Genomic DNA, 15,540 nt, shown 5'->3' with positions numbered 1-15,540 from the left:
TCTCTAATTGACCCTCTAGGTACCTACGGAACAATGAATGAATCTTCAGGAAATAATGGAGGGCGATGATTAATAGCCCAGGTCTGGCTGGACCTCTGCCTCTCGAAGCTCTTCTCTCTGCACTTTGCTTCCTCCCTTCAGGACACTCGAGTCCCCGGATTTCATAAGCAGCGATTTATTATTATCGCTGAATAATAAATACCCTGCAGTCGACACTTTAAAAAATCGGACACCTCACGATTCTGCAGAGATTGGGATAACATTTATTTAAGCTGGCATTCTCATTTTTCTCCTTGGCAATGCTCGGAAGAGTCTTCCTCTGGTATTTGTAGGCAATGTCAGAACAGGAGGCTTCTCTGAAGTTTCTAGTAGAATTACTCCAAATGTAAAGTCCCTTGAAATTGTGAGATTCTTTTTTTTTTTTTTTTCCTATTCCAAAGAGTGAATGTGCCCCAGTCTGCCTAGTTCAGGTGAAGATAAAGGCCCTTAAGAAGTGAAGGGAATGATGACGAGGATGACGTTGATAATGATAATACTGGCAGGAAGAAGTGACATTCCTTCAGTGTACAGTATGTAACAGCCTCTCCTACGCATTATCTTGAGGGCTGCTCACGGAAGCCCTGAGATGTAGACAGTGCTATTATCCCCATTACTCAGATGAACAAGCTGAGGTACAGAGAGAAAAAGTAATTTCTCCAAAGTTACAAGGTCCAAAGCTCCAGTTCTGTGTGCTTCACAATTCAATAATAATTGCACCAAATGAACAATATTAAGAAAAAAAAAAAAACATGCTCTGACATATGGGTAAGACGATAAAAGGGAATGTCTTCCCTTCCTTTTAGCTTGGCTTAAAAATACTTCCTTTCTCCAGACAGGGTTGGAAAGTATATTTAAATTTAGAAATTTAGAAATAAGCATGTCTCCAGAGGATTGTAAAAAAAACAGAGGTTTTTTTTTTATTTTTTTGCACTTTTATAGCATTAACTATGCTTATAATTAAAAATTATTAAAAAGGAAGGAGAGAAGGAAGGAAAAAAGTAAGGGGGTACTGGGGGAGAGAAGGACAGAGGGAGAATGGAAAGAGAGAAGAAACTAAGCCACTAAAAATGCTCCTTCCAAATTCTCCTTCACTCCTGCTGATGTCTCTACCTTCCCCAGAACCTTCGATGGCAAGGGAGCCACAAGCTGTCAGCCAGGCCCTGCTGGGTGCTCTGGGCCCCTTTTCTTCTGAGTCAGTGCTTTGTGGGAGAACAGGCTGCCTACACAGCAAAATTAATGCTTGGGTAAGGATTACAAATTCCGCACAAGCCACGGATGCTCTCCTGCATTAGGTCCCACCTCTGTCATCACAATGCCCAGGGCCACCACTCAGAGTCCTAGGCTTTGGGTGGGCAGTGGGTTTCTGGGAGCCATCAAATCCAGGAGTCACTTCTGGGAGTAACTAAAAAACAGCAAAGATAAGAGTGGAATAGTCCAATCCGTGTGCAATGAATGGAGGTCTTCCCCAGGTGTCCCAGACAGTCCCATTCAATGCTATGGTTTTAAGGACAAACAAGATAGTCTGGGATCTTTGGTCCAAAGTCAGACCCCTCCCAGGGTTACTCGATTCCTAGAGACAGAGAAGAACTCATGGGTCAACTTGCCTTTCGATCGTAAACCAGCCTCTCCAGAGCCCACACCCCCACCACCTCTACTATGCGGCTCCCACGTTCTGGGCCACTATCCACCTGCCCTGATCATCCCGTGGCCAGGTACCAGGCAACTAGGGAGAGCCCCTCCACCCCAGAACCCATCGAAATGATGTAAACTAGTCAAGCTTAAGTCTGCTTGATTGCCCCTCCCTGGTCCTTTTGGCAGAAACCACACTAAAGGCTCCTGCCCACAGAGTCCTCTCTCTGCCTCCTCAGCACCCCTGGAGCTGCCCTATATGACTCCATGACATGGTGTGTCCCTTTTCTCTTGGTATCTGGGAGTACCACAAACCATCTTTCTGATGACAGTGGTCTCCTGATCTCGACACCTGGGTAATAAGAAAGCCCATCAAAACAGGGAGGGAAGGAGAGAAGCAAGGAAAAGAACTGAAGAAGGAAGAAAGAATGGATGAATAAGGATCTCAAAATCTGCCGTTCTTTTTAAAGACGAACAACTAAGAGAGCTGCAGCAGAAACTTCTGGGGGACATGCACAACGGAGACACGGGTAGAAGCTATGTGTGTGGCCGATCCACCCGTGGTAGACTACGTGTTCAGTGCTCCTCTGACCACAGCCACGTTGCTCAGGAAACCAGCAGAGAAGTTCACTTCCTTGTACGACTGACAGTAAGCATCCAATGTGCAGCCAGATTACAAAATGTTATCAGACTATAAATAGACCCATACAAGTCCCTTTTAAAGAACTCTTGGTGCTTTTATTCATTAAGATTCAGATGCTATGGAGGGTGCAGATGCGCCTTCTCCTCCTGGATCCCAAATAAAACACCCTGTATGGTAGCAGATGGCTTTGTATAAATCACATGATAGTTTACAGGGTAAGATGACTTCATCAGAACAGTATCACAGTATAATCTTTTTTTGGGGGGGGGGCACACAGGGTAAGGAAAATCTGGCTTTAACTGGAGGTCACACTTCCATGTGAAATTTTGGGTCCATTTAAGGAGTGCCTTGATCAGTGGGTCACCCCACCAGTGACCCTTCTTTCATCATCCTTCCAGAGGGAGCCCTGGGGAATGGGTAAGAAAGTATGTCAGGAAGCCAAGGATGGCTAGGCCCCCACTAGGAGCTTGTTCTAGCAACACAGCCAGGAGCCCTCTCTCACTCAGTCCTCACAGCCTCACAGTGTTTGCTGCCTCGTGTGGAAGGAGGGAGTTTTGCCCTGGAAATCATACAACTGACATAACACGTGTTTGAGCACCTATCCCTGGCCCGGGAAAGATGAAACTGGTTTCCATCGACTTTGATCTTGAGTGTAAAATGGAGAGCAATCATGTTGGTCTAGCAGAAGGAGACCGAGCCTGCTCTGTTATGGACGCTGCACGGGAGGATGGAGCGCTAGGTGCTTCTGGGCCCCTGGCAACCCGAGCAGTGGTGGCTGGAAATGCCTGCTTCCCCAGGATGGTATTCACCACCCAAAGCAGAGCTGAGAGGAGCAAACAGCTAGCATGTGCATTCATCTAGCTTTGGGGAACTCCCTTCCTCGGAAAGAGTGACAAGAACAGAACAGACCACCCTAGCCCTGCCGTCCTGGAACATTCTAGCATTTACAACAACAAAATGGATGTCCCTGTTTCTAAGAAAGCAGGGAGACAGTCTCCCAGTTCCTTACTACACTGGGTCAATATTTAGGGTTAACATTATAAATATATACAAAGAAATATAAGTTCACATGACCACTAGCCCTCTTTGGAAAATTCAGTCCATGATACGCAAATGTTTAAAAGACAAGCCACCTAAGTAACACCCAGGGAAAAGACTGGGGTTTCTGTTTTCCTTAGGTTTCTTCCAAAATCAATAGCATGATTCCTTAATGCCTGCATCATGGAATATATTGTCTGTTACTCAAAAGCATAAGTATGCAGGATCTGTCCTCCAAAGACTTTACAACACACCCTTATAAGAGATTCATCAATTAACCCTGAGCCTCCAGCCAAGGAGGAGGCACATCATCTCTCCTCTGTTCCTTTCTTTTCTTTATCCTTTAAAAAAAAAAAAAAAGAAAGAAAGAAAGAAAAAAAGAAGTCAGTCTTCAATTTTTTGTTCCAAATCCTTACTCCAAACTCTTGATTTCTTTCCCCAGTTGCCCGAGTATGGAAAGTATCATGTCCACGCTGGCTCCAGCCAACCATTCCAGTTTTGTCGCCTTTCCCCAAGGAGCCAGGAAGTAAGATGTTCCACGAGAAGTGTCATGGTTAACGAGAAATCCCAAAGCAAGGACTTTTTGTTATGTCAGGAAGAAATGAAAATTCAAAAGACAAGCACTCATCCAAGATCGAAAATAGCATGTTCTTAAACCACAAAAATCAAACAAAAATGATTTTTGAAATTGCATCTCGCAAACACATGCTCAAGGGGCCAGCAAGCTATGACCCACAGGCCAAATCCAGTCCACCACCCATTTTTGTAAATAAAATTTTACTGACTCACATCCGTGTCTACTTGTTTACATATATCTATGGCTGTTTCTACTATACTTCACAGTTTGACAGTTGTGAAAGATAGCTTCCAGGCCACAGAGCCAAAAATATTTACTAAGTGGCCCTTTATAGACAAAGTTTGCAGACCCTCTTCTAGACCAAAAATTAGTTTCTATGACCCTCAAATCCTTGAGCTCACTTTGTCACTTTTTGGTTTTAAATAAAATGATCAAATAAGGGCATTTTAATGACAGCATTAATGAATTATTACTTTGGGGTTAGGAAAGGAGAGAAAGTCAAAGAACTTTTAAAGATTCACAACCATTCTTTTTGAAATAAAAATTAGATATATACCAGGTAACTGACTTCAACCACAAATATTTCTTGAACATGCTCCACGTAGCCGGTGTTTTTAATATGGGTTTTTCCCTTGACTGTGAGGAAAGAAACATTTCTGTTTTTCCTTGCTTTTTTCCCCCTTCTTTTCTTTCTTTCCTTCACCCACCCCACCTACCCCCACATCCACTATGCCCTTGTTTACTTTGCCTGGTCAAATGGAACAGCTTTAAAGAGTCCCCATCTCAAAAAACAAAACAAAACAAAACAAAAAAAACAAACAAAAAACGGGTCCCCATCTCTAATAGGTGTCCTACCTGACAAGGGTTATGCATATATACGTTGTAGGTGTTTGGATCACTGGGTCATCTAAGAAGTGCATTTTACCCCTAGGCTTGATATCCAAACTGTAGGATTGAGTCATTTAGAATGTACTCGATTCCTATAATATGTAGTGATTTTGTTTGTGTTGTTTGGTTTTATTTCCTTGCCCAGAATGATTTCCATTAGCTGGCTTGCAGATTAGCCACCCGGTCTCCCGACAAGAGTTCTTCGATCAAATGGTCTGGAGTGCCCCATGTCTTGCTGCTGCTGCCAAGGGACTGATTTAAGAGATGGACAAAAAGTAGACACAGAGAAGTCCAGATAGTGTGATTAATGGTCGATCCAACTTTCTCTGAACCGCATATCATGACTTAATGGGAAACCCTGAAGAGATTAAAGGGGGGAATTACATTACCATGAATAAAATAAAAAAGTGATATTCTGTCTAAAAAGCTTTTGAGTGCAAGTGACTCGAACAAATATATTAACAGAGCTTACAGCAGATTCAATCAGGTTGAACGTTCCCCAGAATTTATTTTGGACTAAGCTTTATATATCTGAGATGTGAAGAATGAATCTATTCGGGACTGGCAGGAAAGCTATTAATATGCAGATTTTAATTCTGCCTTAGATTCTGTAGCGGTTCTATTGTCCCTCCCTTACTACTGGCAACCTCTCCCCATTACAGATGTAGTACACCTCCAAAAATCTCAATGCCCCAATTATGCTGTAGCGAGCTAAGATTTATTTTCCTCACTTTATTCTAACATCCAAAAATCAGTCCAAATGTGTATTATCAAGACACCGATAAAGTTATTATGTTCAAAAGTATGAGTTATGTCACTCCAATCCATCCATCTGTTGGAAACTCCAACTCAGGGGAGTATTTGGGGGGCAAAACTTTGCAGTTAAGATAGAAATCTGCTGCACAAAAACTAGGTACACATTAAGTTACAATTAAGCCATGATGTTCATGAGGTTACGGTGTATGACCGGTTAACGGGCTGCAACCAAAAGGCAAATATTGAAATGAAGGCGTTTATTTTCGAACCAACAAACCTGAACAGAACCATTACAATAAGTACTATTAGCATTCCAGTTATTGGGCAAAATAATTTCATCTCTAAAATTAATTAAATATATTGGAATGACCTGGGATCATTTCTGTGGCAAGCGGACAGAACAGCACTGCATGAAAGGCAAACTCATTTACAGTCAACTGGCCCATCAATTTCTTGACAGATTATGTTTTAAGTTGATGGGAAGTGAAAGTTAAAAATATGATTCACCCAATAAGGCAGTGATGTGCTCCAAAGGAGTTTGCAAAGCAATTTTTTAAATACACTCTTTTATTATTACTTTTTTTTTTTTTAATTTAGGGAAAGAACACCTTTGGGTTGAGATACAAACTATGTTGAAAAGTTCGTCACTTAGAAAACTCTGATTCTGTCTTGAGTTGTATTTTATTTTTCTAAGCAATCTGGATTTTTTGGTAAAGAAGAGTAATAATGTGTATGACAAGTAGAACGGAATGAGTGAGGTCCAAGGGCTTTGGCCAGGTTTTTGAAGAGAATCAGCAGCAGAGTCTTGGCTCAAATCAGGTCTGCAATCCAAGCCCTTCTGGATCACCTAACAAATGAGAAGTGCAAGTGTCTAAAGCACTGATCACGTGATTGGTAGGCACCAGGAGTGCTAGTGACTGTACCTCGAGAACATATGCACTGCAGCGTCGTCTGAACCTGGTGTTTGAGTGTCTATGCCATCACTTACAAGCTGTGTGACCTTAGAAGTGTATCTAGTCCCTCGGTCCCTCACTTTGTCCATCTGTCAAATGGGTATACTCATGTGTCCCCTTCAGTAGGACTGTTGTATTAAATTGAAAAAACAGATACACACAAAGTGCTTACTCTAGTTTCCCCAATGTAATGGCCCAGAAAAGGTTACTTTCATCTGACCTCACCCGCCATGGGTTGGATCTAGCAGACATTCCAACAGGTCTGGTAGTACTCAACCTTTCTAGGCTTTTCTAAGTAACATGTCAACAGCTTGTCTCCTTAGATTGGGTTTCTGGGCCACTGCACCATAAGAACAGGAGTGTTTGTTGAATATACAGGTTCCTGGACCCCAGCCAGAATGTATTAAAATTGCAGGGGAGGGGGCTCCGGGGAATGGATATGTTTAAAATAAATTCCCAACTGAATCTTGGAGACCCAGAATTTTTGAGAATTTCTTATTTCAACAAACAGGATGCAAACATGGAATCATAAACTATCACTTCTTGAGCAAATTAACCACCATTCCACAGCATTAAATATGATTACAAAAGGATGCAACGATGGATCCAATGTTCTTTTGACGATCCTTTGCCCTTGTTTCCCAGGTATGTGCTATGCAGGCTGCCTTTCAGTTCTTAGAACTGCCCATAATAGGACCAGGCTTTAATGTCCCAGTCACACCTACTGTTGGGATTTCCTCCTCATCCCAAGCCCTCCTTTACCTGCCTAAACTCCTTTCTCCCTTTTGCAACCTCAGTTCCAAACTCATCTCATTATGAAAACCTTCTCCATCCCCTAGACAAAGTTAGAGTCACCTGTTCTAAGCTGCTCTAGGACCTTACACTCCTGGTCACAGCACTAATCCTCTTGTGATTATTAAATTCAGTGAATTTTTTTTCTCTCTCTCTTTTTTTTTAAGACTATCTTCTCTTCCCTGGAAACTGATGGAAGGTGGGGACTGCTTCTTCCTTATTCACCAAAGCATTCCTCTTGGCCAGCATGGGGATGGTATGGACTGAACCATGTCCCTCCCAAATTCAGACATTTAAGTTCTAAACCTAATAGAGAGAGGACTTTTAAAGAGGCAATTAAGGTTAAATTAATCATGAAGGTGGATCTCTAAGCCAGTATGACTGGTATCCTTGTAAGCAAAGGAAGAGACACTAGGGACGTGCCCGAAAGACAGAGGGATCACAACGTGAAGACACAGAGAGAAGGCAACCATCTGCAAGCTAAGGAGGGAGGTCTCAGGAAAAACCAGCTCTGCCACCACCTTGATCTTGGACTTCCAGCTTCCCTCCCAGACAGTGAGGAAACAAGCTCCTATTGTTTAAACCATCCAATCTGTGGTGTTCTGTTGTGGCAGCCCTAGAAAACTAATACATAGCCTGTTCCAGGGTAGGGGCTCAGAAGCTGTTCCATGGCCAACCACGACCATGAGGCATCACTGGCTTCTCTCCACTCTCCCCTGCATCTGGGGAAATGAGACTATTGACAAATGGGTTAAACGAAACAATCTGAAGATGTCCCATGAGCAGAAGGCCATGATGGTCCTGCAGGTAGTTGATTCCTGGAAGCAGAGCTTGGAACCAACACAGTATCCCTGAGCTGGGACCTGGACCATCACTCAGTGCAAACAGCTCTCCTGTAAAACTTCTAACTCTGGCAAATGGCCCCGACCTGGCCAGAATGCTGCTGGGAGGAAGGAGGTCACCACCTAATCAAACCACCCTCTGGAGTCATAGGGAGCTAAGCCTCAGCTGTCTCAGGGAACCAGCACATGCTGGTAATTTGTGGCTACCTGCTTAGGAAGAGAATACTTAGTGTGAGAGTGGAAAATTAATTTAGTTTGTTGTCTTATTCTAGAAATAGCCTCATTTTTAATAACCTCATCAAACCCATTCTGCACTGCAGTGAGCTAGAAAATGGCTCAGAGTTCTGGCTCAAGTACAGCTCTGCCACTTAAAGGCTCTGTGACTGTGGCAGTGATTTAATTCAGCCGGCCACGGCTTCCTCATCGGCAAATGAGCAACCATTTACTTAGTAAAATAGACACGATGACTACTCGGTAAGGTGGTTGAAAAGTTAAACCAGATACGGGATGCAAAGTGCTCAGTATGGTGCTCTCAGTAGACCATAACTATGATTTTATCATCATTAAGGAGTCAAATTTTGTTATTAATAATTAATATAACAAATGTTAGCAATCACTGAGAGACGTCCACTGTTTAACAAATATAACCAGAGAGAATACTAGTATCTGTTCTCTGTTTCCTTACCAGAATATTTGCTCTCAAAAATCAATTTTTCATTCAATGGAAAGAGCTGGTGCTAGATATTGGTCAAAATATGCCAGTCAATTAACTCACAGATATTTTAAAAGTTGGAAATACGGGATTCTGCTCGGAGATGCTTTTTCTCACTGTAGTAACCTCCAAGCCCTACAACTGGAGGCTTTGAAAGTGACGAATGTAAGTCTAGGTAGGGATTATCTTTCATCACAGTGCTCTAATAATAATCTCTGCTTTGACAAGAAATTTATGGCAGGCTGCTGAATGTTAGTTTATTGATGATTAAAGTATCAACTGTCCTTGATACAAATAAACAGGGTTTCTGAATCATAAGCAGTGAGACAGGGCACCCACCGGAGCCCTGGGGGCTGTGCAATTTATGGGTATTCAATTCTCATCAATGTATTGTCAGTATATCCAAGGCATCTGACAGGTTCCTGTTTTGAGGATGAATGCTCATTCCACAACCCAAGGAGCACAAAAGGTAAGGTCTCAGCCTTATAGGTTTGAAACCTGCATTATCCCCACGGATTTGACACTGGGAACTGCCCTGGGCCCTGGGTGGTTCTATTCCCCATCTTTCAGGATTCGGTGTGTTTAATATAGTATTAAGGACAGGATCTGGCAACTGTTGAAAAGTTTCCATGACTGGGTCCAGGCTCTGTTGAAGGTACTGGGTGGGAAGTTCCAATGACCAAGCAATGTCCCTCAGAGTTCGTGCTGAAGGAGGGCGGTTCTAACAGGGCGTTCGCACACAGGACTTGGTTGCCAACACGGATGCCACAGAGGACTCCAGGCAGACGCTGTTGCCTGTCTGCTCAACAGCCGTTATTCCTCTCTTCATCCTTGATGACAGACCTCCAGCCCCTCCCAGCGCTGAACCAAAAAACAATTCCTGATGTGTGGGACAGTCATGGCGGCCTCATTTCCTTTGGTGAGACACAGACGGGTGTGTGATGCCACGCTGGCCAATGCCTCATGACAGGGGTTCTAGTGGCAGAGCCATCTGGAAAGGTGTTCTTCCCTTTCCAAAGCATACATGAGACAGGCACATTCTTATCTCTTGCTGTCCCTGCTCATTATTATCTGCAAGTGATTCCTGGGACTTGGCAACCATTTTGTGACTGTGAGGTGAGCCTGCCTTGAGAACAAGCCAGTGTGCTGGCGAAAGCAGAGTGGAAAGTCAGAGCTAACCTAGGTGCCTGATAATATTTTTAAGGCCTTGTATTAACCAAATCTGAAACTGCAGATTTCTTTTGACGTGAGATAAAATATTTTGCTGCTGCTGTTGTTCAAGCTCCTTTTAATGGAGTTTTTCTGTTACTCCCAGCCAAAAGCTCCTTTTCTTAAAACGACTCTATCTTTCCTCCAGTGTTTGAAAATATTCCCCATCATTAGCCCTAGTAGCTTAAATTACACAGAATGCTCGTTTTCTTTTTTATAAAGATTGATTTAGTTATTTAAGAAAGAAAGAGAGAGCATGAGAGTGAGAGTATGTGGGGGAGGGGTACAGGGCAAGAGGGGGAGGGAGAGAGAGAGAGAGAGAGAGACAGAAAATCTCAAGCAGACTCTGTGCTGACCACAGAGCCCCACACAGAGCTCCATCTCACAACCCATGAGACCATGACCTAAGCTGAAACCAAGAATTGTACATTTAACTGACTGAGCCATCCAGGTGCCCCAAATATTCACTTTCTTTTTTTTAAAAAATATTTTATTTATTTATTCATGAGAGAGAGAGAGAGAGAGAGAGAGAGGCAGAGACACAGGCAGAGGGAGAAGCAGGCTCCATGCAGGGAGCCCAACATGAGACTCGATCCCGGGTCTCCAGGATCACACCCTGGACTGAAGGCGGCACTAAACTGCTGAGCCACCCGGGCTGCCCAAATATTCACTTTCTAAAGGGAAGACACCCATGTGAATAAGTATCAGGAATAGACATCTTAATTTAACTTGGTTACATTTGAAAGTTTTCTTCTTATCTAAGATCAGAGGGGCAGAGTGATGAGAGAGAGAGAGAGAGAGAGAGAGAGAAGAATGGCAAACTGGGAGCTTAGGATACCTTCAGAAGCATGGGCTAGGTAGGTGCAATGGCACAGGACTTAGAAATTGCACAATTAAATTTCTGGGAGGAATCCAAAATATAAAAGAAAGTTGTACAATGTCTTTGATATCTATAGAGATGAAAGATAAACTTCCCCTAGCTTAATCTCTCTCTGTGGGTAGATATCTGGGGATATTCTGTGATAGGGGTGGGAGAGGTTCATTGAGAGCCCCTTGAGAAAAGGGGCTGGGCAGCCAAGTGGGTGACAGCTCTCCATATGAGTAACAAGAAGATTCTTGTGAGAGGCATAGCAGGAGATAATGGAAAATATTCATTCCCCCCTTTGCCTTCATATCAGGAGGCTGATGATACAGTGAGTTAATGGCCTCAGGTAAACAAGACGAAGCACCTGTATCTCCCAGCCTCCCTTGCAGCTAGATGTAGCCATGCGACCCAGTCCTGACCCATGGGATGGTGGTGAGTACTGAGCGGCACCTCTGGGAAAGTCCTTCGAGGGAGGTGATTCAGCTGGAAGGTTCACCCCTTCTTCTGACTCCCCCTTCCTTCTGCTTTCTGTGGCTTAGACCTCAAAAAGAACACAGCAGAAGGGGTTCTAAGAGCCATTTTTGGATCAAGAGGTGAATTTCCAGGGATAGAAGCCAAATGGCTGAGAATTGTGGAAGAGGAAAATAAGAATCTTCAATGACTTGACAGAACCATCAGGTCAGTCCTGGACCAGCTCCCTAGCCATGGACTTCTTTTAAGTGGAAAGATAAACCCTCACATGTTTAAGTCAATAATGGTTGGGATTTTCTGTTTTATGCAGGTGAACCAACCACAAGCTGGAAAAGTGGCATTTTTGCCAAGTGAGATGTCTGAAGCTTTCATTTGACTTCAACATCGGCGATCACACTGACTTAAAATTGCTATAGCATGTCTGTAAGACACATTAACTCTCGTTCTTCTGCTTAAAGTCTGTGAAGTCCAGGTTCAAATGTTTCTATTACATTAAGGGGAACTTGCAACGTGCAAGACCTAGGAAAAGTTATACTGAGCCAGACCCCACTGATCAACCAACCACAGTTTTCCCACCCATGGCAACGAGAAATCCTTTGTGGGCAGACATATTCTTCCTCCTTGAACCCACCTCCAGAGATCTGGAACATACAATTATTCCTCCATAAACTTATCACTGATCTATCTATCTGACTTTTACTCAAAGCTGGTTTTTCACATATGCCTTTAAAGTATGAGTTTCTTTATTTTAAAAAAAATATTTTATTTATTTATTCATGAGAGACATAGAGAGAGAGGCAGAGACACAGGCAGAGGGAGAAGCAGGCTCCATGCAGGGAGCCCGATGTGGGACCCGTTCCTGGGACTCCAGCATCACGCCCTGAGCCAAAAGCAGACACTCAACTGCTGAGTCACCCAGGCATCCCGAAGTATGAGTTTCTTAAGCTCACTATTCCCTGCATATGGTGGCGCTTCCTTCAATAAGCCTGTCTTTCGCTCTGTTTCTAAGTTCGATGGTATCAAAAAAGTATAGTCCCTTAATTCTTTTCTTTGTAGGTGAAAGGTGCATCATTTTGGTAAAGACTTAAGAAGAGTGTGGACACAGACCTTTTTTCTTCTACTTTGAGGCCCATGGGGACATTATACATTTCCTCCCTCTGCATGGTCACATGATTATTTCTGACCAATAGGCCGCTGACTGGAAATGGCATTTGACATTCCAAACCAAAGCATACCATCGCTGTCCAGACTGACTCCAGCAGTGAACAAGAAGACCGCATGTACTGGATGGTATCTGTGAGACAATAGAGACAACATCTACCTCGGTCCCTGAGGGGCTGTGTGTGCAGGGACCTGCCAACCCACATTGAGCATCTACTCTGAGCAAGAGATAACAACGCACTCTGTGTTAAGGAGCCTCCCTTCCACATTCCCCATCCTACACACGAGCATCACTCACATACACTTTCATACTAAGAAAGAAAAAACTTACTATTTTGCTTCTACTATCTTCCTATCATTTCACTATTGGTTCTGGCTACAGAAAATGATTGGACTAATGTCCTCAGGGATCAGATGGTGATGACTCCCAGGGCCCTCATCTGGGTTCTAACAGAGAGTCCCATCTCGATTTTCCCTGTATTAAGAAAGAAAGACAGAAAATGAAAGCATTTGGAGCTTATTATCTTTGCTTCTTGCAGAAACACTGTCACGGAATTATCATCCAGGGTTATGTTGGTTTAGGGGTCTGCCTTAAGAACCATCTATTTGAAATGCATTTCTGTGTCCTTTATAAAATCACAGTGGACTGTGACTTTGCTCACTGGATCATCCAAGGCCTCACACGTGGGTCTGTGAAGAAGGTACTTGTTGAAGGTCAACTGCAGAGAAAGCATTCACCTCTGTAGATTGGCTGGTGCTATGTGGTTGGCATTCTCTGACAGTCATGGGTGCTGTGGTTTGCTTCCGGCCTTACCTGTCAGCAATCTGGAACCAAATTCAAGACCAAGCCAGGAAACAGGCTTACTGTAGTTTCCAGCAATGTCCACCCTGCCTTCTTCAGACTGTCCCTCTTTTTTCTCCTAATTTTCAGACTAGACATGATACTGTATGTTTTTCAGCTAGAGGAACGCAGTCCTTCATCTCATACAAAGTCAGGAGTACCATGGCCCCACACACAGGAAGATAACACCCGCACACCATTGTGTTGGGTTGTCTAGCCGGTATATTTATAGAAGGTCCAAGATGCAATGACATAGGGGATTCCAGCTAGCTGACATTTCATGCCCGAAATGTTTGGTGCCAAAGGAAATGGGAGTTCTCCTGGGGAAGCATCTCTTGAGAAAAATTATGAAAATTAGATCCAGGTGGATAGCTGGGGTCTGTCATGCTTTTTCTATTCTCTGTTTAGAAAGGCCCTCTGGTAATGGCTTCAAGCAAGATGCCAGTCCATGAGCACAGTCCTTGACCAAGTCTTTGAAACAAAACAATACAAAACAAAATTTTAACTACTTTGTGCTTTTCATATTACAAAAGCAACACATTTGGGCAGCCCAGGTGGCTCAGCAGTTTAGTGCCACCTTCAGCCCAGGGTGTGATCCTGGAGACCCGGGATCGAGTCCCACGTCGGGCTCCCTGCATGGAGTCTGCTTCTCTCTGTCTGTCCCTGCCTCTCTCTCTCTCTGTGTCTCTCATGAATAAGTAAATAAAATCTTTAAAAAAAGCAACACATTTCTCTTCACAAAAGAAGAGAAATCAGAGAAGAAGGAAAGGAAAAAGAGGAAATGATAAGAAGTAAGACCCATTGCACCTTCTGAGCTCCTAGATGTATGCCTAATTCTCTGACCATTACAAGGAGGCAGGCCCAATCACAGCTGTAACATTACACATAAGGACTTCGAGGTGTACCAGTGCGAACTTGCATATCCAGTGTCCCAGCTCTCAGCCAGTCAGTTGCGAGCCAGAATTTGAATCCACAGCTACATGACAAAGTTCATTGCCTTCACGGTGAATGACTAATGACACCTCTGTAGCCAGCCCATGGTGAGTAACTCAATGTGCTTCTTTTAGAGTTTTCTGTGTGTGTGCCTATGCATGTATGTATACAATAAAAGTAGATGCATATAGTACATGCAGTTTTATAAACAGCTTGTCATGCTTGAATCCTCAAAATACGTTGAATTCTCTGCATATTTTCAAAGGCCTCTGGAAGTCTGAATTAATTATAGCTCCTCACCACCACCACCCAACTCAGCAGACCATGACCAACTGTGTGTGAGTGGTGGGTGTAATTCTCATACAGATCTCCCCTGGATAATATAGGTAGGAGCTCATGAAAACTCATAGAAACTCACTGCTCAGGAAGGGAATAACAGTCAGAAGCCCAGACGGTGGCCACTCTCCACAGATGTGGATGGAGACACACTGCACGGTCCGAGGCCTGCAGTCAACATAAGCATTAATGAACACTTGGCAAATGATATTTTATTTGTAGGTCAAAACCAAAGCCAATTCCTTCCTTCTTTTACCCCAAATTAGTGGATCTCGTGAACATCAATTATACCCATAAGCACGGAATGATGTATTTACAACCAGCAAGTACATTTGACCATTACACATGACACATATGTGCAAGAACCTGAGTCCAAGCAACATGACCATGTTTGGAACCAGAGCTCAGAATCAAGATTGGGCATACACAAATAAATGATCACCTTTAACTACCGATATTTAAAATAACTTGGGGGCAGACGTAGAGGGAGCACAAGTTGTTTAAGTGTCTAATTCTTGGCTTTGGTTCAGGTTATAGGTCCTGAGATCAAGCCCTGGGTTGTGCTCCCTGCTCAGCAGGGAGTCTGTTTGAGATTCTCTCTCCTTCTCCCTCAGCCCCTCCCGCTCCTGTTCTCTCTTTCTCTCTCAAATAAATACAAAATTTAAAAAAAAATAAACATAAATAAAATTAAATTTAAAAACACTTGGGTTCATAATTGTGTTTTGCTGTTGTTCTTTGCTATGGGACATTAATCATGCACAGGGTTCTACAGTTACTGCTTGTTTTCCCCCTACCACAGCTAAATGGACAAATGCAACACTCCCTTAGACAGATGTGGTGACCATAGATCAGAAG

General features: G+C 43.3%; 1 protein-coding gene across 7 annotated transcripts in view; it reads right to left on the bottom strand.

The window, feature by feature from the left end:
* WWOX (WW domain containing oxidoreductase) overlaps positions 1–15,540 on the bottom strand; it is a 946,355-nt gene that overhangs the window by 563,922 nt on the left and 366,893 nt on the right. The window contains exon 9 of one of the 7 annotated variants that reach the window (XM_072819239.1): positions 5,104–5,172. The exons of the other annotated variants lie outside the window; for them this stretch is intronic. Within the exon in view, the coding sequence (XP_072675340.1) occupies positions 5,119–5,172 (54 nt within the window). The 3' untranslated portion in view covers positions 5,104–5,118. Of the gene's footprint in view, positions 1–5,103; positions 5,173–15,540 lie in introns of those variants that run through there. 7 annotated transcript variants of the gene reach the window in all.

Source organism: Canis lupus, chromosome 3, assembly GCF_048164855.1.
Source record: "Canis lupus baileyi chromosome 3, mCanLup2.hap1, whole genome shotgun sequence".
In the NCBI taxonomy this organism is placed as follows: Eukaryota; Metazoa; Chordata; class Mammalia; order Carnivora; family Canidae; genus Canis; species Canis lupus.
This window is presented reverse-complemented; position numbering and strand designations above follow the sequence as displayed.